At 40.3% G+C, this 21239-nt stretch overlaps 1 protein-coding gene across 1 annotated transcript; it reads right to left on the bottom strand.

Moving 5' to 3' along the window:
• Window positions 1-10141: 10141 nt before the first annotated feature.
• On the bottom strand, window positions 10142-16384 carry LOC149951816 (alcohol dehydrogenase class-3-like). The gene is made up of 10 exons (XM_090169679.1): window positions 16367-16384; window positions 16188-16289; window positions 15971-16112; window positions 15817-15907; window positions 13408-13537; window positions 13141-13354; window positions 12565-12701; window positions 10586-10718; window positions 10394-10529; window positions 10142-10328 (listed from the first exon to the last, which is right to left on the bottom strand). The coding sequence occupies exons 1-10, from the start codon at window positions 16382-16384 to the stop codon at window positions 10304-10306; spliced, it is 1128 nt and encodes a 375-aa protein (XP_090025805.1). The 3' UTR covers window positions 10142-10303.
• Between the last annotated feature and the right edge of the window lie 4855 nt (window positions 16385-21239).

Raw genomic sequence — 21239 nt, 5'->3', positions numbered from 1 at the left:
TTCTTTTATCAAATGGGTTAAAAATATCAAACTGCGTAGCGCAAACATATGACGGAGCGAGTGTAATGAGTGGAAGTAAGTCGGGAGTGAACATTAGGATTAAGGATGCTGTGGGTGGGATGTGTCCATATGTGCACTGTTACGCCCATCGCCTAAATTTAGTTTTGGTGGATACCTGTAAGAATGTACCAATAATTCGTGAAACACTTGGTTTGTTACAGGCAATTTATACATTTCAAAGTAATTCATCACTTCGAAGTGAGTATTTTCAAGAGGCCCAAAAAGAGCTTGAATACGATGTAATATTAAAATTACCTCAGAGTTGTGACACTAGATGGTCCAGTAAAAAAAATGTATACATTTTTTTAGAACTAGATATAATGCTGTAGTTTTAGCTTTAGAAAACTTAATTGAAAGTGGCAAATCTGAGGAAGCAGCCGAATGTAGAGGGTACCATTCCCAGCTTCAAAATTTCAGCATTTTGTTAATGGTCGTAGCATTAGATGAGACTTAAGGCGTAACAAATGTGTTGTCTGAATATTTGCAAAATCCAAAAGTCGATATAACTCAAGCCGTAGCAATTTGCGGTGCCACAATAAAAAAGTTAGAAACAGACCGAAATTCTGAAAGATTCGATCAAATTTGGGATGTTGCGAAACAATTAGCTCTCTCAGCCTCAATTCCAGTACCAGAAAAGAATAGTTCCGTCAAAGTACCCATGAAAAGAAAAATTATTCAAAACAAAAGGTTAAAAGGTACCATAATAACGGGTACTATAGGAAGTCGGGAAACGGAGTTCTAAACTATTGGCGACCAACTTAAAGCAACTTATTTTGAAATTTTAGATAGATTCGTATTAGAAATGAAAAAAAGATTGTTAGAAATTTTTTCTATTTATGAAGAACTTTGCGCATCAGACCCAAATTCGAGCGAGTTTTTGAACGTTGAAAAAATTACTGCGTTTTGTCAAAACTACAAAAGATTTAATTTTGAAATGGAGTCTCTGAAAAATCAGGTCAACGTTGCTAAAATGTTATTTAGTACCAAAAGCGGTGAAAACATAAACACAGAAAGTTTGCAAACGCAGCTTGAAACCAATGAATATCTTAAACCTCAAAATTTGCAAAATGTTTCCGATTGCTATAAATATTTATTGACATACGAGCAGGCATTCCCAGATCTCGTAAAATATTTCCAAATTGTATTATGCACACCTGTTGCTAATACTATTTCAGAGCGTAGTTTTAGTACACTTAATAGACTCGAATCATTTTTAAGAACAACAATGTCTGAAAATCGATTAACAAATTTAGCCTTGCTCTCTATAAATAGAGATTTATCTAAAAGGTTAAGAGACAATCCTTTGTTGGTTGTTGACGAGTTTAGTAAAAAAAAGAGAAGAGTGCAATTTATACTTTGAGTTAAATTTTCAAATTTTTAAATATGTAGAAGCTATAAGAGACATATTGGAGGGCAAGCCACAGCTGCCACCAAATTATAAGGGGTAACTAAAATGGTAAGGGCCACAAAATTCTTAGGGGCCACAAAATATTTAGCCCACCCGTGAAAAAACCTTAGCGCCGCTACTGACCAAGAGGCGTATAAGATAAAAAAAACTAATTTCAGCCCCTACAAAATTTACATGTATAAGACAAAATTACTTTTTTAGTCTTATACGCCGTTTGGTTCAGATTTGAAGGTTAATTTATTGATATTTGGTAAGAGCACGTTGAGACCAATCGAATGATACCAATGTTAGGTCATATCAATTTTCAAGGTCACCGGAAGGGACGTCACGTGGTTCGTATTTCTGGAAAGCCCCCACTTTGACCCTAAGACAAACAGTTCTTTGTTACAAATCACTAACCTAATTTAAAAATACCTTGACCCATCGTGTACCTTATCACATGCTTATTTTGCCATGGGCTCTTGGACTAACTGACTTTCAGGCAGAATTAAAAAAAATCCTGCATTTATACACTGAGCCCAGGCACTTGGCTTTATAATTCGCAATTTGACTTAAGGCAACGGAGGTACATAAAGCATTAGCTTAGCTAAATATTATTATTATTACTTTAATTAAAGTATTATCTTGAACTGGATTTTTTCATTAGAACAATTTTTAGAAATGAAACGAGTAGCACCCTGGAGTTATCAATATAACCAAAGGTGTAACATTTTAAACTAACACTATATTAAAATAGTTATATTTGGTACAGTGCAATTAGGTTTTGATTCGGACAAAATTAGAGACAAGCAAGTCTCAACGGAAATAGCGTCTACCCATGGTGCTGATCACAGGAAAAAGTTGCCTATTGTAGGGGGGTGGAAGTTCCCCAAAAATGGCCACCATCTTGTATTATTTGTTTTTTGCTGTTTACGGCGAAACGGCTAGGTTTAGTAATAGGAGTGTAATTAGCCTTTTGATGCTACTTTTCATTGGTCATCTAATAAAAAAGACCGCATTGAAATATACCAAGTGTAACAAAAGTTACAATTCAAAATACAAATCGTAATTTTACGTTTTCGGCTACTTTTCGAAAATATTACTTTAAAAATTCATATATGGTTAAGAAATTATGTTAATCTTAAAAACAGTGAAGGTTACATTTATATACACTATTCAATATCTTTGTCATCAGAAATGTTATCTTTGCGACTAGAATTAAGGCAAGATATCCGGTTACATTCCACACATAGCGGAACATACCATCCCAAACTTACGACAAGAGCATGATTTGGTACAATTGGTAGCTTTGCATTTACAATATATTAACTTAAAAATACTTTCCGGGGCGGGGGAATATCGCAATAAATCGGGACCAAGATAGAGTGGCTTAATTTCCAATCCCATTCGTCTGCCTTCAGTGTTTTAAATTTCCATTCTTGGGTCTGAAAGTAAACTCGATAAATATGTTGTTCTAAAGCAGATTTTGTTGGTGAAAGAGATGCAAGTTTAAAATTTCGGTTTAGTATCTGTCTCGGGACCATTTTATTGTAAAGCACCTTCATCAATTTAGTGTCTCAGTTCTGATATTGGCACTATAAAGTTTAAGGATAATTCGTGCACCGGATTCTAAAATATTTTTCTTACTTGCATTTTCTTTATTAAAACCAAACCGTCCTGTTTTCCTCTGTTGTAAAGGGCTGAGGCGCTGTCGCACCCGGATAGCAAAATAGTTGCTATGTCTCCAAGTTTGGTTTTTAATTCAAAGACGTCAGTGACCTTATCCGGATTGCTCGATTTCCCAGGACGTACCATGAACATATTTTTAAAAGTAGTATGGTAAACCAGCAATACCAATACATCGGTGTCCTCGGAAATAACACAAATAGAGCGGTTGATATAATTACGGTATCCGCGTCTGTTGGGGCTTGAACAACTTGAATGTGCGACTTCTTGAAATGCTTCGATAAAATGGATATGAACTGTTTCTTGTTTTTCATGTTCCCAAGAAAATCCGTTTGGCTTTGTGAAACCGCAAGCCTATCCAGTACAACAACATCTACCACTGATTTTGTTCTTCTAATGTGTTCTTGCGCTTTTGTTGAGGGAACTGATTCGTCTTAACCATCAAATACGACAGTTACCTCGACACCGTAATTAGAGTGTATAAAATTAACATATACTGAGTTAAAATATCTCCGTAGGTATGTGGACGTTGCCAAACAACTTTGTGCAGTAAAAACCCTCCGTAGACAGCAATAGCCATATTTTCCGATTGCGGTAAAGACTTTCTGGGTTCAACAACTTTATCTAATTCCTTGAGTAGTTTTGATTTCGTTGCTTTTCGTAGTTGACCGTCAACGAACAAAGACGGCGAGTTCGTACTCAAAACAGTGTTCTAGTTCTTCAGCTATCTTGTTCGTGCAAATTATCCGATTAAAAATTTGAATAGTATTAATAGGAATATCTTCGTTGTTTATTCGACTACTTTTCTTGTTGATAAAGGCAAGTGTTTTCACTTTGTAATTACGTTTAAACTTTACGTCTTTTATTTTCTTACCAACGGCGTTAATGACTAATGCATTTCCTATTTCTTGAGCTCTCTCACAGTTCATACTTTTATCACCTACTTTTCCATTTACCAGCGAAATAAGATCTCCGATTTCGGTACTAAAGGGAGAATGGTGTTTAAACCAATCACTAAATTTGTCTAAATCTTTAACATCTCGCGCACGTCTGGATTCTCGGAGTTCCACGTGCTGTTCACCGCTTACAAGTTACAGTATGAATATTTGCGAAAGTTTCTATTGCGGTGCAATATCAGTGCAAAATGGCAATGTAGAAACCCACTTTGCCAGAGAATAATCAGTCATCCCACTTCCGTGTATAAGGCCACCAGAAATCTTCATGGGAAGCATTAGGTCCTGCTCAATTACCATGTCTGTCCAATTACATGACCAATATTTATCAGTTCGCCGAATCGTAAAGTACCCATTTTGAGTAAAATTGTTAAAATCTTCAGGAGTCATGATTTTCTCAAGTTTTTTCATTTGATTTAAGTACAACAAAGACGATTTTGCGTAATTAAGGTGCCCACTAGCGAAGAAAAATGGTAGCATTTTGTTGTAACAGTGAAGGTGTAGAGCCCATAGTCCACATCTTTCGGTGTAAATGAACAACTTGGCTGTTTCAACCATCATCCAGTACATTACCCAAAGCTTTGAGGTGCGACTTCTATCCCCTAGTTTTAATAGAGTTGAAAAAAAAATCGTGGAATTTTGTAGGGGCTTCAGTTAGATCTTTGTAAATCAACTCTATCTCACTAAAATCAACTTGACTCGTATCCATTTCCTTGAAATTTAACGAAGTCATGACTTGTTGCGTAAGAAGGTGAGCCCTTAATGAGCGAGAATCAGCCATAATTTTACTTTTTACATGATTGTTGTTAGAAACCGTAACCGACATATAACCGTTCCAGGATATGGTCGTAGTATTTGGAAGAAAACGACCGGAAAGCCAAAGGATGTTTAAGCGACTAATACGTTTTAATAACTCGGAACCCTCTACTCCATAATCAAACTGTTCCGCTTTTAGCTCACCTATAGTATTTTCTTACTTTTTCTTAGTGTAGGGAGCTGTTGGCTCACGTGGCTTGCAGGGCTTGCCACCACCCTCCTACGCATTGTAACCGGCCACCTAAATTAAAGGCTTTAAAAGTCGCTCGATGACTTAGGCCTAGGGTATTAGCCTAGCTGATCATATGTGACGGGAATTATTCCAAATTTGCCAATATCAACGGCACCAAGATTGCTTTTGGGTCTAGGTATATGTTGGCTAATTTTTGCGGAGTTCTCCGGTGTTACGCAAACTATCCTGCCCATAGAGTGGAATGTTCCATGTCCATCTAATGATTTTACATTAAAATCCGCATTATCGAAAACAAATTGTACGAAAGTGTTATTTTTATATTCTATACTCGAATTGGCAAACTTTGACAAAATTTCAATTTGATCTTTAGATCCATATTTTCTATGTAGGTGTATAGATAGACTACTTAAAATTGGGGACACGTAAGATCTCGATCTAATTATAGCTATTAATGCGTTTGCTATTGCAGGAATCTTGACATTTTTATCGTCAGTTATATTTTTACCACCTAGTAAAGCTTCTAAAAATATTTGTAAAGAATATGGGATATCTTTTTCGCGCCCTGAAATTATCTCTTCCGCGGAAGGGTAAGAGTCGCAATCGAAATATTTCAATTTAACATCACGAACTAAGATAGCCGCACTTGTCTTGAGAATTCTCTTTTTTTCTTCATCAGGGTCTTTTTTCCTACTACTGTACCATTCGTTGTTTTGTACTTGTTGAGCAATGTTATGAAAGCAAAGCATTTATTTACTAACAAAAATCACTTAAAATAATCTTCCGGGAGATAAATCTCCATTTGTTCTCTCCACTAGAGGGATGAGGCTAAAAAAGGTTCGGTTTGGTAATTAGCATTTAAACAATAAGAAGTGTCATACTTATGGTTATTATGTTACTTATGCACCCAATCTACTACTTTTACACTAGTCAACATTTTGGCAAAACGGTTTTGGTAAACACGAGTCGCAAACTCGCAAACCGAATTGCTCTGCGTGAATGGAAACCATATTTTCATAAACTTTGTCAGTCACGTTTTTAAGAACAGCCGGCTTTTTGTAACCGAGTCTTAAATCCAAATATTTAAGTCTAGTAAATTTGATCGAAAAAGGTAAATGATAATATTTTTTTTATTAAAGAAAGAAATAATGGCTAACAATAGACTATTTATATGTACAATAAAATATTCGCCTTCCTCGCACCTGGCAGTTATATTGTCGAAAATGTTTGACCAGATGCACTCTAACGTCACACCTTCTAAATATCGATCTTCGACTTTCTATGCCTCAGGAAAATTTCCCACGTTATACTGTCGAAGATTACTGACTAGAGACACCAGCTTTTTCATTATATCTATACACTCTTTTTAGAAACGTTTACTGGGCGCCGCCATTAACGTAAAGACAACCAACGAGCCAGCCCTCATTCTCTGTCTCAGGAATCCATACCTCCACTTGGAATGCCGATCCCGGTAGATTTTCGACTCGATGTGGCTTTTTACTCTCGTAGGCGGGGCCAAAGCCATCAGAGTGATCTTACCATACGCGATACGCTAGTATAAGCCGAGGGGCAGGTCACTTACATTTTGGGTGCGTCTTAATCATAGTAAAATGATTAAATCAGGGTAATCAAGAATAAAAAATCTAATCAAGAATAAAAAATCTAATCAAGAATAAAAAATCTAATCAAGAATAAAAAATCTAATCAAGAATAAAAAATCTAATCACGATTCAATCAATCTAATCACGATTTAAATGAGATTTAAATATTTTATTCATGATCTAATCTTTTTAATCATGATTTAATCATTTTAATCAGATTTAATCATTTTAATTAGATATTTAATTATTTTAATTAGATTTAATCATTTTAATCACGATTTAATCATTTTATTCACGATTTAATCATTTTAATCACGATTTAATCATTTTAATCAATATAATCGGTCGAATCGAGATTTTATCGAGAGTGGTTAATACGAAATAATAATTCTAATCACATATTAAACTATTCTTATCAGCTCGTTCTAATTCCCCCAAATTTTTGCAGTCTTCGACGGGGACGACCTCTGACGACGGTAACTGTATACAATAACCAACTAAAAACGGTCTAAACGGACCCGACAATCAGGGCTGGCGCTAGGATTTTCGGACCCCAGGTAATTTTTACTCCAAAATTTGTTTTTTTTTTGGAAATAGTCAGATAGTTTTAGTTAGGCACCCGTTCCGGCAGCGCCTTTCGGAGGCCCGGACCCGGGGTACTTTTGCCCCGCTTACCACCCCCCTAACGCCGGCCCTGCCGACAATAGCAAATCCATCACATGATACGCCTCTAAAGGGGTTTTAAACTTTAAAGACGAATTTTGTAAATTTTGTACGTTTTTTAGCTACTACGATTTTAGTCGCCGCGCCTTCATCAACATCGATTATATTGAAACTGAGGTGGTGCGGTCGTGAAAAAATAGTTACAATAAGTAAATAAAAATTCAATATTTTTATAAAATATTGATTATTATCGGTTAGACGTAGAAGGTGATTGTTTCTTAAATCGATAATTTATTTTTTAGTGACCACGAAAAAACCAAACAGATGTTCTCTTCGGGGAAACTCCAACCACAGGGATAGTTCTCTGGGGTAAAATATTTGCTCCAGACGTACCCTGGTGGCCAGAATTGTCAATGACCGGAAGTCTCGATTTTACCGATACACGGGGAAAAAATTGCAAAGGGGGTGCAATCGCGATTGATGAAATTATTTTTGTAGGCCAAGGCCTATTTATTGAAAACTTGTTTACAGTTTGAAAGCCTATAAACAATTTAACGAAAAATTAGGTGATATACATAAATGGCTAAAAAACGATATGAAAAAGGTCGCTTACAGTACTTAATATTTCCCACATTTAACCAGGAAGCCCCAGAGCCACTGAGGTACTGACCACGATTGAATATTTCAATTTCAAATGTAATAAAACAAACCGTTGGAAAAATATTAAATTCGCCAAAAGCCGCCACGAGAGAGAAATCTTATTCCGTATTTGTATCGGTAAAGGGGGTAAAATTGAGGGGACGGCAAAAATATCTGGCAGCCTCGTTTGAAACAAACATCTTTAACTCGTGTATATTAAAATGTGTTAGAGAGAACTATCCAACCCCAGTGATGGACATTTATATTTACCTCTCCGAGGGGACAAAGTCCCCTAGGAGGGGTTATACAACGACCGTGTCTGTGGGTGGGTCTGTGGGTGTGTCTGTCTGTCAGGACTGCGAACGCGTTCGCATTTTCGGTGCAAAGTGTAATCACTGCGTACGCAGTTTCTCAAAGGGTTGGCAAAACCACCGTGTGACGGTGAGCGTTAACGGATGCATTTGCGGTTTGGTTTGGATGGTGTTTTTTCGCTCACCGTCGTGACGGTTTGGTGTATTACGGTTTTTGTAATGTTTATGCGTAGGTTGTGAGTGTTGAATTTGTTGTGTTTGTGTTCTGATGGATGTGCATGTTGAGTCTGTTGTGTTTATATGGGCGTTTTCTCTCCAACTTCTTCTTGATGACTTTGGGACGGACCGAGTGCTGAGTGTAATGCTACCTCTCAACGTCCAATGGCAGGGTTTCCACCAGTTGTACACGGTATTCGTCTTAGTATCAATTTGCGATCGCATCGGGCGGGATTTGAACCCGAGACCTCCTGATTGACAGGCGGACGTTCTACCACAGAACCACCGACACTTGTTACGCCTTATTGAAAATTAGACCTTCAGCTTTATCGGAAGCGTATTTAATAGAGTACGAAATTTTGGTTTAATTGAAATAGAATTGAAATTGAAATGATTGCATCGAAGAAATTCTAATTTAGCGTTTCTCTATTGATTAAAAACAAATGCGCCACCCAGGTTTCGAACCCAGACCATTCGGCTTGGCAGTCGAGCGCTCTACCACAGAACCACCGATAGCTGCTTAGATTCACTGAAATTAAGACAGGCATCGTAAGCATAATAGGTAATAAAGTCTTTTTTTATTAATGAATTTATGAAGGCCTAATCTGGTATTTTTTAAAGGTTAAATCTTGTTTTAGCGCAGTCAGCCGAGATTAGAGGGTTAAAGGGTAGACCCTGTGGGTGGTCCACTTTCTTAACGACCTATATATAGTTCTGTTAATTCAAAGGAGATAATTTAACGTTAATTGCTTTAAAAGCTGGCGGTTAGTCAAGTGGCTCTCTGTGCTTTGTTGATGGTAAGGTTTTTGCTTCTTGTAAATACATTTGGTGTGGATATTTGGATATCTACGATTTCTAACGCAGTCAATGATTTCTTGGGTGTGCGAGTCATTATATGATATTGGAAATTGGACGGCATTGGTCTTTTTCATGTGGTATGCGTCACAACGTCAACAGGAAGTGAACGAGTCGTCCACTACCAGATATCTACGGTATCTTCATCAAGGGCGAGTGTTGAAATAAAATGAGCGTTAAAGATGCGGCAAGTATTTCGTAAGCGAGTAATTCCAAAAAGCCTCTGTAGATATTTCATTAAAATTTGCTTCGTATTATATTTAACTGATAAACTTGTTCTGTAAAAGGGTTTAATTCAATTGTGCATTGTTATAGTACGTCTAACTTACTGTTGTAACTACTTAACTTATGATATTCTGAATAAATTAAAATTGGTCGTTTCGTCTCAATTATTTTAATTATAATTAAAATTTTATACCGGGCGGGATAGAAATGGGTTAATATTTTTAACAAATAACTCTAAATTGCGGAGATATATCTTTAAGGGTTATCTCGAGAAATTAATACCACTAGGGACAATTCTTCCGAGGAGAGGTATATTTTGGCTTGCCAACTTGTTTTGATACACAATTATTGTAAAAGCGATCGTTTATTTTTGACTGTTGTTTGAATGATCATAACACCAAAACTTTTAAAAAAAATTTAAAGGAGAGCCAAATAATTGCTTTATTTTAAAGTGAGTAATGTAGTATAGAGTTACACGTGCAACTATGTAGGTTTTGGTTACATATTTATGGTGGATAATTTAAAGCCGCTTGAATGGTGCATGATCTAGTGCAAAGAAATTGCACCTGTGACGCTGCCGTACAACACCAAATGTACAAGCTTCAAACAAGTTGCAGTGGATGCTAGCGTAATATTGTTCGATTTGAAATATAATATATTTAAGTCTTCGTGAGAGTTCGCAACATCAGTATTAGTACGTTTCAGAATTTGATAACAGTGCGAACGCTGGAATTTTTAAAAATATATTAAAGAATTTCGAGTCAAGATTCGAATAAAACTAGAGAGGGTACCTTTTGGTCTTGCGCAACATCTCAAAGCCCTCATTAATTTGATTTAGCGGTAATACGTGGGTTATCAAAGGATCCGTATCGAGTGAACCGTTCAAATACATATCCACTAACTCCGAGATATTTTTCGGGTTACAATCTAAGTGGATGGAACCATTTACGTGAACTCCCAGAAACGAATAAAACAAAGCCTACCTCCACCGCTAGTTCCTTTGATAGTCTTTCCAAGTACCACGAAGAGTGGGTTAATGGTAATTTCTCTACTAACAGGGAGTCCGATGATGATAACCTCACCACAGTTCAATCTTACCGCTGAAACCGAGTCTTCCTAACAAAGATCACAGACACGGAATCAGGTAACCAAGTCATATTAGATAGTTTTAGGGACTCAGGAAAATTTATGAACGTGAATGTCTGGACACTAGAATTTTGGTGTTCAATATTGTTCTTAGAACGTCTATGGAAAATATTAAATCTGTTACTTTAGTTCTAACATATAAATCTCCCAAGTTTCTGACAGCAGAAAAATCAGTGAATATAGCTAGAAGATAATAATATTTATCTTTAACGAGAGAAGCGCCCAGCAAGGCCCGTGGTTCTAAGGTAAAAACGTTGGTGCCGGATCGCAAATGTGCTCGCGAACATCTCCCCTCCCCTCTCCTCCCCTCCCCATAGTCTGGAGTCTGCATGGTCCACCATAAAATTGAACAATGCAGGATCGACACAGATTCTATTGGGCGCGAATTTTCTGGGAAACCTCGGATATGTACATCGCGTCATGACTAACAAGTGGGTCACGTGACCCAAATAATAGTCTTACACGAGCTTACTGTATCGAGTTTGTGAGTTAAACTAAGCCAAAAATAAATAAGCACGACGATTTATTTGAGTGTACATATATTTATAAAACTACTATTCCCCAGCGCCAGTCTAAACGTAGTGACGATTCCCGCGTCCTCTCCCCAGCCATTTCGCGGTACAGCTCTAACCCAGCGCCAGTCTAGACGTAGTGACGATTCCCGCGTCCTCTCCCCAGCCATTTCGCGGTACAGCTCTACCCCAGCGCCAGTCTAGACGTAGTGATGATCACGCGTCCTCTCCCCTGCCATTTCGCGGCACAGCTCTACCCCAGCGCCAGTCTAGACGTAGTGACGATTCCCGCGTCCTCTCCCCTGCCATTTCGCGGCACAGCTCTACCCCAGCGCCAGTCTAGACGTAGTGACGATTCCCGCGTCCTCTCCCCTGCCATTTCGCGACACAGCTCTACCCCAGCGCCAGTCTAGACGTAGTGTGATTCCCGCGTCCTCTCCCCTGCCATTTCGCGGCACAGCTCTACCCCAGCGCCAGTCTAGACGTAGTGACGATTCCCGCGTCCTCTCCCCAGCCATTTCGCGGTACAGCTCTACCCCAGCGCCAGTCTAGACGTAGTGACGATTCCCGCGTCCTCTCCCCAGCCATTTCGCGGTACAGCTCTACCCCAGCGCCAGTCAAGACGTAGTGACGATTCCCGCGTCCTCTCCCCTGCCATTTCGCGGCACAGCTCTACCCCAGCGCCAGTCTAGACGTAGTGACGATTCCCGCGTCCTCTCTTGTGTGTCACGTGACTCTCCCGTTTCTCTTTCTCTAAGAGTTGTAGGAAGATTCTTCTAGCTTTTGATTGTTACTTCTAGAGGATGATTTCCTCTCGTGGCTGTTATTCGCAATCGCGTGCGAGGATTCTTCTAAGTTTAGTATGATTTCTACCGTGCCGTGTCATGCCTACGGCGGCGGCGGCGGACGCCGGACCACGGAGCGAGACCAGGAGTCTTACTAAGAGCCTATACGGCTCGTGTAAGACTAAAAATGCATCTCGTTAATTACTTCACCCGCGATGTAACATGTAAAATTGAAGGATGTACTTATTTGTAAATCAAATTTTTTCACGTAACAGTTTTAGAAACTCTCTAAATTATTAATTTCGATACGCACTATTTTTTCATTCGAATCATATTTTGAAAAATCAGCGTGAGTCTGCGAAGGTACGCGTGTTTCAAGCGAATAACATTAGCAGGATAGGGCGATGAATACTTCTCGTAAAATATATTATACACTTCTGATATGACGTAGACTTTCTTCGTGGATAATTTTTCAAGGGTTGCTTATACTGTCAATTATAGCCACTTAGACCAACTTACAATGATGCCATTTTTACTAACGCAAACGAAAGCGTAATCGACACCAACTCCTTCAGTTGCTTCTTTAATTAGCGAACTAGTTGACTTATCCGGTTGATCTGAAGGATTGATAAACCGAGTGCAACCAAACTTCTTGCCTAAATGTAATCAAAATCGAATAAGTCACGCCATTACAATCCAGTGGCGGCGGAATACGGGGTTACAGGGATACATTGTACCCACTTCGATTTTAGACGGCTGTACAATCAATGTATTTGTACCCCTCCAAATTGCTTTCCAAAATTTCATACATCATATTTTGGTCTATAATTTTCCAAAACCCTCAGTGATAACTAATCTTACCAAGAATGTATTGAAGTTACTAAGAATATTTCAATATAGCATTAACCCTTGGTACCATCCTCACAGCTTTTGTGGAGAAAGTTCGTCTGTATTTAAGGGGCATTCAAAGTCATACCTTATATAGCAAACTTGAATGGGAAAGCAGACGAATTTAAGCTACAAAGGCTGCGAGGATGGGAATCAGAATCCTGTAGTCCAATATTCTTAGTCACTTCAATACATTCTTGATCTTACCAAAAGCTTCCTTTTCTGGCGCAATATCAATGCCGATGATTTCGGAAGCCCCGCAGTCCCGACAGCCCAAAGCGACGCACAGCCCAATCGCCCCCAAACCGTAGATGGCCACGGTCGAACCTGGCCTGACCTTGGCCGTGAATTTCGCCGCGCCGTACCCTGTCGGGACGCAACAGCCGTAAATGCACAACTTATCCAAAGATACATTCGGTATCTGAAATAAAGGATTATGAAATGGCGCTTTTTACTACAGCGCCGAGGAATTACCTTAATGAAACAGCTTTCTGGGAGGACACTATACTCGGAAAAACTGGCCACAAGCAAAGGCTGAAAAACGGACTGTTCCTTACAAGTTATGCGACTCTTGCCATCGGTAAAAACGCCAAATAAGGAATTTCTACAAGATTAAGTTAATTTTTCGAAATTAAGGTGTTTATGAACGATTTTGTTCAAACTCTGGCCTAATAGAGATTACCTAATAATTCCTGAAGACGAAAGTTGCAATGGGCTTACGTTTTGCTATTGCAACCAATAAAGTTTTTGATAACTAAAGATAATATTTTTTCTTTTTGGGATTTAACATGCAAACATCAGTTTTTGACGGTAAATATAGGGAAATTAAAATACACGCGTTTTTGGCTGCCATGGCAAAACAAACGCCCATTGTAGCTTTCGTCTTCAGCAATTTTCCAGTTACTTGAAGGTCTACCTTAACTCCCTAGTTTGAACCAAATCGGTGATTACTCAATCCCGGAGTACACCAAGAGTAACTCTAAGATTTCCTGAAGATTACGCCGAGTACTCGAAGAATACGCGGATAATGGCAAATTACGCGGCGTACCCCGAAATTACGCGGAGAATACGCCGCACCCTTTCGAAAATTTTATGCTTACTGTTATTTAGCTGGTGGTCTACAATATTGCTTTAATGCAGTTCTCTGCAGACCAAAAAACTAAACTAATAAATCTAGAAATCACAGCCAAAATTCAGTTCCACTCAGAATTGAATTTTGGCTGTAATTTCTAGATTTTCTGTTTAATGGCTATAAGTTGTCTATAAAAGCAGCGTTTTGGGGAAGAAATATTTAAATGTCTGTAAAATGACTGCAAAAACAGTGTTTTCTCCGTACCTTTGTAAGTAAATTTAAATTTATTTCTAAATTCATATGGAAAAATATAAGTTTTTTTTAATATTTACATATTTTATCTTTCAATATAATAATCATTCGCTTTCGATTAAATTTACTGGGTCACTTATTTTGATGCGGCACTCGAATTAAAAAGCGAGGTGAGATTAAGCCTTGAACGATTATTATTATTATTATTATTATTATTATTATTATTATTATTATTATTATTATTATTGTTAACCTACATGCTAGCTGTTTTCCGACTGTAAGGTAGCTGTATCGATCCTACAAACTAACTGCTTTCTGGCTTAAATGTAGCGGTAATATCAGAAATACATATTTCTGGTAATATGTAATAATAATAATAAGCTAGTCTAATACCCAAGGCACCACCTTAGGCCCAAGTCATCTAGCGACTTATTTTGCCTTTAAACAGGTGGCCGGGCTACAATGCGTAGGAGGGTGGTGGCAAGCCCCTCATGCCACGCGAGCCCACAGCTCCCTACACTAACTATTACCGATAACCTCTTTAAGTTTTTTAAGGAAGGGGAAACCGAAGAACTCGGTTGAAAACCCCTTAAACCAGTGGGGAGAGAACTTGCAAACACAACGCGGAAGGAGTTGTTCCGAGTTTTCACCCAGTGCCACAAGGTAACAGTATTAAACCTACTAAATTTTTGTTTTTTGACTGAAAGCTAGCTGTATTATTAAAGCTACATAACAGCTGTATCCCGTCTGAATTTTATCTGAAAACTTTCTGGACAGAGCTGCTATAAAATTTCGTTTTATAAACAATGCAGTACAAACTGATCAATAACTAAATATTGACTGAATTTGAAGCATTTTCAGATATATCTAAGCAAGTTTTAAGTAATTTGCACATATCTTAATCAATAGAATTATTTCTGGAATTCTTATAAAGACAATTTGCAGCGTAAAAATTTCGTAAGGCCGGGATTATGCCCAGTACAGGAAGCGTGCACACGGAGTGATCATCCCCGGGGATTATACAAATACCGAGAATTTAAAGGGGAACGGTCAAGCTTTAACCAGTTAGATAGCCCTATAGCCCATTAAAAACTAAAATTTATGGCGAAAACCGCGTCTAAAAATATTGAGTGGTTAATTTTTAATAAAATAAAGAAATTTCGGGAAATCGAAAAGCGCGCGTCCGCAGCGACTCCTGGTGAGAAGTCGATGAGACAGAAAAACAACGTAAAAGCGCGCGCTGCTGAAGACGCAAAAAATTTGTTTTGCACGCGCGGCACGTTCCAGACCTAAGCCTAAATTGCGCGATTTTAAAAGTTAGGATAGTTCGCAAATCGCTCATACGGGGTTAGGGGCGCTGGCGGCAGCCCCTGAGATGGCGGCGAAAATTCAAACCCAAACACCTGGCGTTATTTTTAGTTTTAACTTTTTGGGCCAAAAGCTATTTTTTCAAGACAAAAAAGGTACGTGTTAGTATAATGAACGTCTTGTCAATCTTTTGATACGGAAATAAGGCCATATTTGGAAAAACTTGGCTGTTCCCCTTTAAGTTTGCTTACGACATGACGACTTCACACACGTTCCTGGTCCCGGTTAAACAAGATGGGCATTTGCCGCAGAAAAAGCCCCAGAGCGGGATTACAGCATCACCTGAAACGACGCGTTAATGTTAAGCGACCGAAGCCGAGGCTGGAAGGCGTTATAATTGAATACCAATTTCCAAGGACTCCACGTCTTTGCCAACGCTCTCTACGATGGCCGTGCTTTCGTGTCCTGTTACGAGTGGAAACTTGGTGAATGGTGTTTCGCCATTTTGCAACGTAATGTCCGAGGAGCATATACCAGTGGCGACCACCTGGAATCGTCAATATCATACGAATGCGTAAAATTTCGGTGATTCTAATGAAAATTAAATCAACTATCGGATTACCTTAAATCTGACTTCATTGTCTTTCGGTGGAGCAACGGTCACAGTTTCGATGGAAAAATCTTCGCCGGCTCTCCAGCAAACGGCTGCCTTGCATTGAATCGGCTATGAATTACAACGGAAAATATCGAATATAAACCTACATAATGTATAGCTGCATAAAAACACGCGTGTATTTGTACCTTCAGAACGCTGCTCATGCTTGGAACTAGAACGCGAATCCACCGTTCTGCAGCGAGACGCAAATAACGGGAGCCAGCTGTATTATTCAGAGTGTAGACGTTTTACAATTTTCGACCAATAGTTGGTTTTTTTTCGCCTGTACCAGGACAAAAAGTGTAAACTTTTTACCCTAAAACGTTTTATTCGCCTGTTCTCGGGGTAAGATTTACCCTGTCCCGAATTTTGTTCGCTTGTTCCAGAGCTCAAACGTTACACTTTTGACTCCTCCTCGAAAGGAGGTGTAGAGGGAGTAATCCAGCTTATATAGAAAATTAGTCTGCTTAAATTTCGTTTCACGAAAACATGACGGGTTTTGAACATCTTCACATGTGGCAAGCTTTTAATAACGAATATCCAATTGTTAAATGCTATTTAAGGACTTTAAAAGTTGCTTGATAACTTAGACCTAAGGTGGTGTCTTGGGTATTAGCCTAGCTGATTATTATTATTATTAAAGAAATAAGAAAAATTAGTCCTATATTGATGATCTCACCACCGGTCGCCATCTTAAAAACAAAACAAATATATAACCTTTAACCTCTAACTACTCCCTTCTTATTATTATTATTATTGAGTGGGGTGGCAAGCCAAACACTTGTTCATCCCCAAACTGGGTGAATTAAATAAGTCCTATTGCCGACATAAAGCTTAAAATCTGCCCGGCCGTGATATTAGAGACGTCATACGTCTCTAACCGATGCATACCCAAATGCTCAAACCTCTGGGCTGCATAGTAATCGCAGCTACAGAGTACATGTGAGGCAGTTTCCTCCGAAGCTAGACAAGCTCTGCAAATTGGGTCATCACTGACCCCAATAAGCGTTAAATGTCTGTTAAGATGGCAGTGGCCTGTAAGTAGGCCAGTAACAATCCTAATACTGGACCTAGAGAGCGAGAGTAATTCTCTGGCTCTCTCCCTAGAAGGGCCAAGAGTAAACTCTTTGGCCTGCCTTTGACCCTCAATTTCAGACCATTGTCTGAGTTGACGATCTGACATAAACTTCGAGATCAAGCCGCGTACAAGTCCTCGGGAGATGGGGAGAGCAGGTTCTGGACCAATGAACCCAGCCCTTGCACCTTCCTTGGCCAAGGCGTCGGCCCTTTCGTTCCCAAGATGACCCTTATGCCCAGGTACCCAACAAAGTTGAATTTTATTGTGCAACCCAAGAGTGCAGAGGAGATCTAAGCAGTTAAAAACCAGTTTAGAAAGAATACTATACTGGCTGAGAGCTCCAAGAGCAGCCTGGCTATCTGAATAAATCTGGATAACCTTCCCATGATACCCCTGATGTAAACAGTAAGCAACTCAGGAGCAAATGGCAAAAATTTCAGCCTGGAATACACTAGTGTGTATCCCTAGGCTTTCATAAAAGCCAAAATTATTAGTAAGGCAATACATCCCCGCACCAGTGCCATAGTGGGTCTTAGACCCATCAGTGAACCAGACCATCTCTCCTCTGGTACCGAGGGTCAAGTGACTCCACTCCGCACGGCTAGGGAAGTTGACCTCAAAAGGTTTACTAAAGTGGAGTTTAGTAACCATCAGATCAGAACCCATTGTTAAAATCGGCATCTGATTGGAAATATCTCGGAAGAGCTTGGTGTGGCTATGCTCCCAATTATTAGCCTTCCACCAGCCATTTTGGTTAAGCCTATAGGCACCTAAAAGGGCAGCTTCCTCAATAAAAAGGTGAAGAGGAAGCATATTCAGGAGTATTTCCAGAGAAGCGCTTGGGGCTGTTCTCATGGCTCCTGATCAAACTGCACAGTCCTTAAAGTAACCCTTGGCCACCAGACCACAGCTGCATAAGACAGGATAGGACTGATGATCATGGTGTACAGCCAGTACACAGCCCTGGGGCTTAAGCCCCAGGTCTTGCTAACTGCACTTCTAGTTCTCCAAAATAACATTTTGCCCCTCTTGACTATGTAGTCAAGGTGTGGTTTCCATGTTAGTTTGCTATCCAGGATGACCCCGAGGTACTTCACCTCGGTGCTCTCCACTAGGTCCTTTCCAAATAAGGAAATACCCTCAAACATACCTTTTATCCTTCTACGAGTAAAATGAACCAAGACAGTTTTATTAGGATTAACCATGAGGTTGACCTCCCTGCACCAGCTCTCAACTGATGCTAGGGCCCTCCTCATTACGTCCTTCACTGTTACCGGGAATTTCCCAGTAATGATGATAGCAATATCATCGGCGTAACCGAAACAGCGGCATCCTCCCCTGTTCAACCTCCGAACGAGTTCATCCACCACCAGGCACCACAGAAGGGGAGAAAGAACGCCCCGCTATGGGCAACCACGACTGGTGGAGACCATAAGGGAGTCACCCAGCAAGGAGGATGTCACTTTCCGGTCAGTTAACATAGATTTGATCCAAAGGCACAATGTGTCATTGATACCAAACCTTTTCGCAGCCTTAAGTATAACTGCGCTGGAGACCTTATCAAAGGCTCCCTCAATATCAAGAAAAACTGCTAACGCAATTTCCTTGTGCTCAATTGCTTTTTCCAGGCAGCTGCTGATACCATGCAGGGCGGTCTCAGTAGACCTGCCCTTCTGGTAGGCATGCTGCGCAGCCGACAGAGGAGAGTTGCAAAGAACCTCCTCTCTAATATAGTTGTCCACCATTTTCTCCAGAATTTTTAGGAAAAAAGAGGTAAGACTAATTGGCCTAAATGCCTTAGCTTCCAGGTAATCAGATTTACCAGGCTTGGGTATGAAGATTGCTTGAGACAGCTTCCAGGTGCTAGGTAAATGCCCTAGAGCAATACAAGCCCTGTAGATTCTCAGCAGTAGAGGGCATAGAATATCACTGCCCTCCTGTAAGAGGATAGGAAAAATCCCATCCGGTCCCGGGGACTTATAGGGTTTAAATGACTTTACAGCCCATATAAGTCTAGAATGCGTGACGACCTTATTCGCCACTGCCCAATCTTCCCTTTTGGTTCGATTGATCCTCAAAGGGAGAGTGCCATTGCCACCATTGCTGGTGAGCTTGGAGTCCGGAAAGTGTACATCTAGCATATGTGTCAGAGTATCCTTACCGGACGTGGAAAAACTACCATCTTTCAACTTAATGGTGTCAAGATGCTTAGTATTATCATGTGCCAGAATTTTCATTAATTTGGCCGTACTGGGAACATCCGCTATGTTCTCACAGAAGTCCCTCCACGAAGCCTTCTTGGCATCGCGGATAGACTTGTGGTAGGTGGTGAGGGTGCGTTTATAGGCGTCCCAATCACCCCCTTCTTTGCCCTATTGAAGAGCCTACGAGTTTCCTTGCGCAGCCGACAAATCTCGTTGTTCCACCAAGGCACTAACCTTGGCCGGTTGGCAGGCTTTGCTGGACAATTGCGGTGATAGGAGTCGATAATGGACTCTTGAACGCGATCAACAGCCAAATCAAAATCCAACACCGATGACAGCCGTGGCTTATCACCCTTAACGAAGAAACTTAAGTCTTCCCTGTAACCGGACCAATCTGTGCCCCTAGGGTTACGAATAGCGGTACAAGCCCATACAGGTTTGACCAGAATATTAAAGCAAATGTGTCTGTGATCCGACAAAGACGGTTCGTTAGACACATGCCAGCTCATGATTTTATCTGTGACATTCGCTGTACACAGTGTGAGATCAATGACCTCACTTCTGTTAGAGGTAACAAAAGTTGGTACATTGTTCCTATTCAGAATGTGAAGTCTGGTACTAACCAGATATTCCATTAAGTCTTTACCACGCTGGTTGCAGTCTGAGCTGCCCCAGATTTCGTGGTGAGCATTAGCATCGCAACCGATGACCAGCTTCCTCCCCGAACTCTCACAGTAGTTGACCAATTTGGCCATCCCCTGTGAGGGGGGAGGTAAAGCATCATCGTACGGTAGGTATGCCGATGCCATAGTAACCTCTCCACCATCATCCGTGATGAGTTTTACCGTGGCAATATCCCTGGAGGTGTACATTGAGAGCGAAAGGGCATGAATGCCCTTGCGTATCAGTGCACAAGCCCTGGGTGTAGCAGAGTTATAATCATAGAATATATTACCTGCATTTTGGAGACCAAGTATCTTGCCATTGGCAGTCCATGGTTCCTGTATGAGAGCGATGTCGAAGCTCTCCTTGGCAAACCTTCTGCAGAGTACAGCAGAGGCTGTCTTACAGTGGTGCAAATTGATCTGCAGCACCTTCAAACTCATGTTTGGGTGGGGTTAACTTGGTTGCTGGTCAGTTCTGCCAAGCCGTACCCAGTGGAAGATGTGGAGGCCACATCACTCCCACCGGCCCGACTAGCGTCCCCAGCCTGCCCCCCTGTTGCTCCCTCCATATGAGCATCCTCCTTGATCTCGTCGATATCTGACAAGTCAATAGCCTTAAGGTCCTCTGCGAAAGTTTCCTCTCCAGATTCCCCAATGGCCAGAATCTCGTCTTCCATCTCCGATACCTCAGATTGTTTCCTATTCGGCGAAGAGCCCTCCAGGTTGGTCGGGTCCTTCGAGCTGCCCGTGCTTGGATCAAAGAGTATCTTGAAGAAACCCCTGTCCAAGCCGGTTTCAGCTCTAAAACCTGCTTCCCTGATGGCCTTAACTGACTCTCCATCCATCTGAAAAATTCAGTGGATGGCAGTCGGAACCTCAGACTTGTTGACTATCTTCCAGCATTGCGTATTCAACGCGCTGTTGAAAGTCTTGAGTCTGCGTAGAAGGACATTAGCGTCCTTCGTATACACATCCATGGTGCGGAAGGTGACCTTGAATGGTTTCGGCAGGTCTGTTACCTTCATTACTGAAAGTAATGACCCACCAGGAACCAATTCCTTCTGGTCAAACT

The sequence above is a fragment of the Leiobunum rupestre genome, chromosome 3 (genome assembly GCF_980474605.1).
Source record: "Leiobunum rupestre chromosome 3, qqLeiRupe1.1.hap1, whole genome shotgun sequence".
NCBI classification, from domain to species: domain Eukaryota; kingdom Metazoa; phylum Arthropoda; class Arachnida; order Opiliones; family Sclerosomatidae; genus Leiobunum; species Leiobunum rupestre.
This window is presented reverse-complemented; position numbering and strand designations above follow the sequence as displayed.

Bases quoted from the DNA above. Each gene is read 5' to 3' on its own strand.
- LOC149951816 (XM_090169679.1), bottom strand. The intron at 16,113-16,187 runs GTAATCCGATAG...TGACGATTCCAG, and splicing joins ACAATGAAGTCAGATTTAAG to GTGGTCGCCACTGGTATATG. The intron at 13,355-13,407 runs GTAATTCCTCGG...CCTTTATTTCAG, and splicing joins CAGAAAGCTGTTTCATTAAG to ATACCGAATGTATCTTTGGA.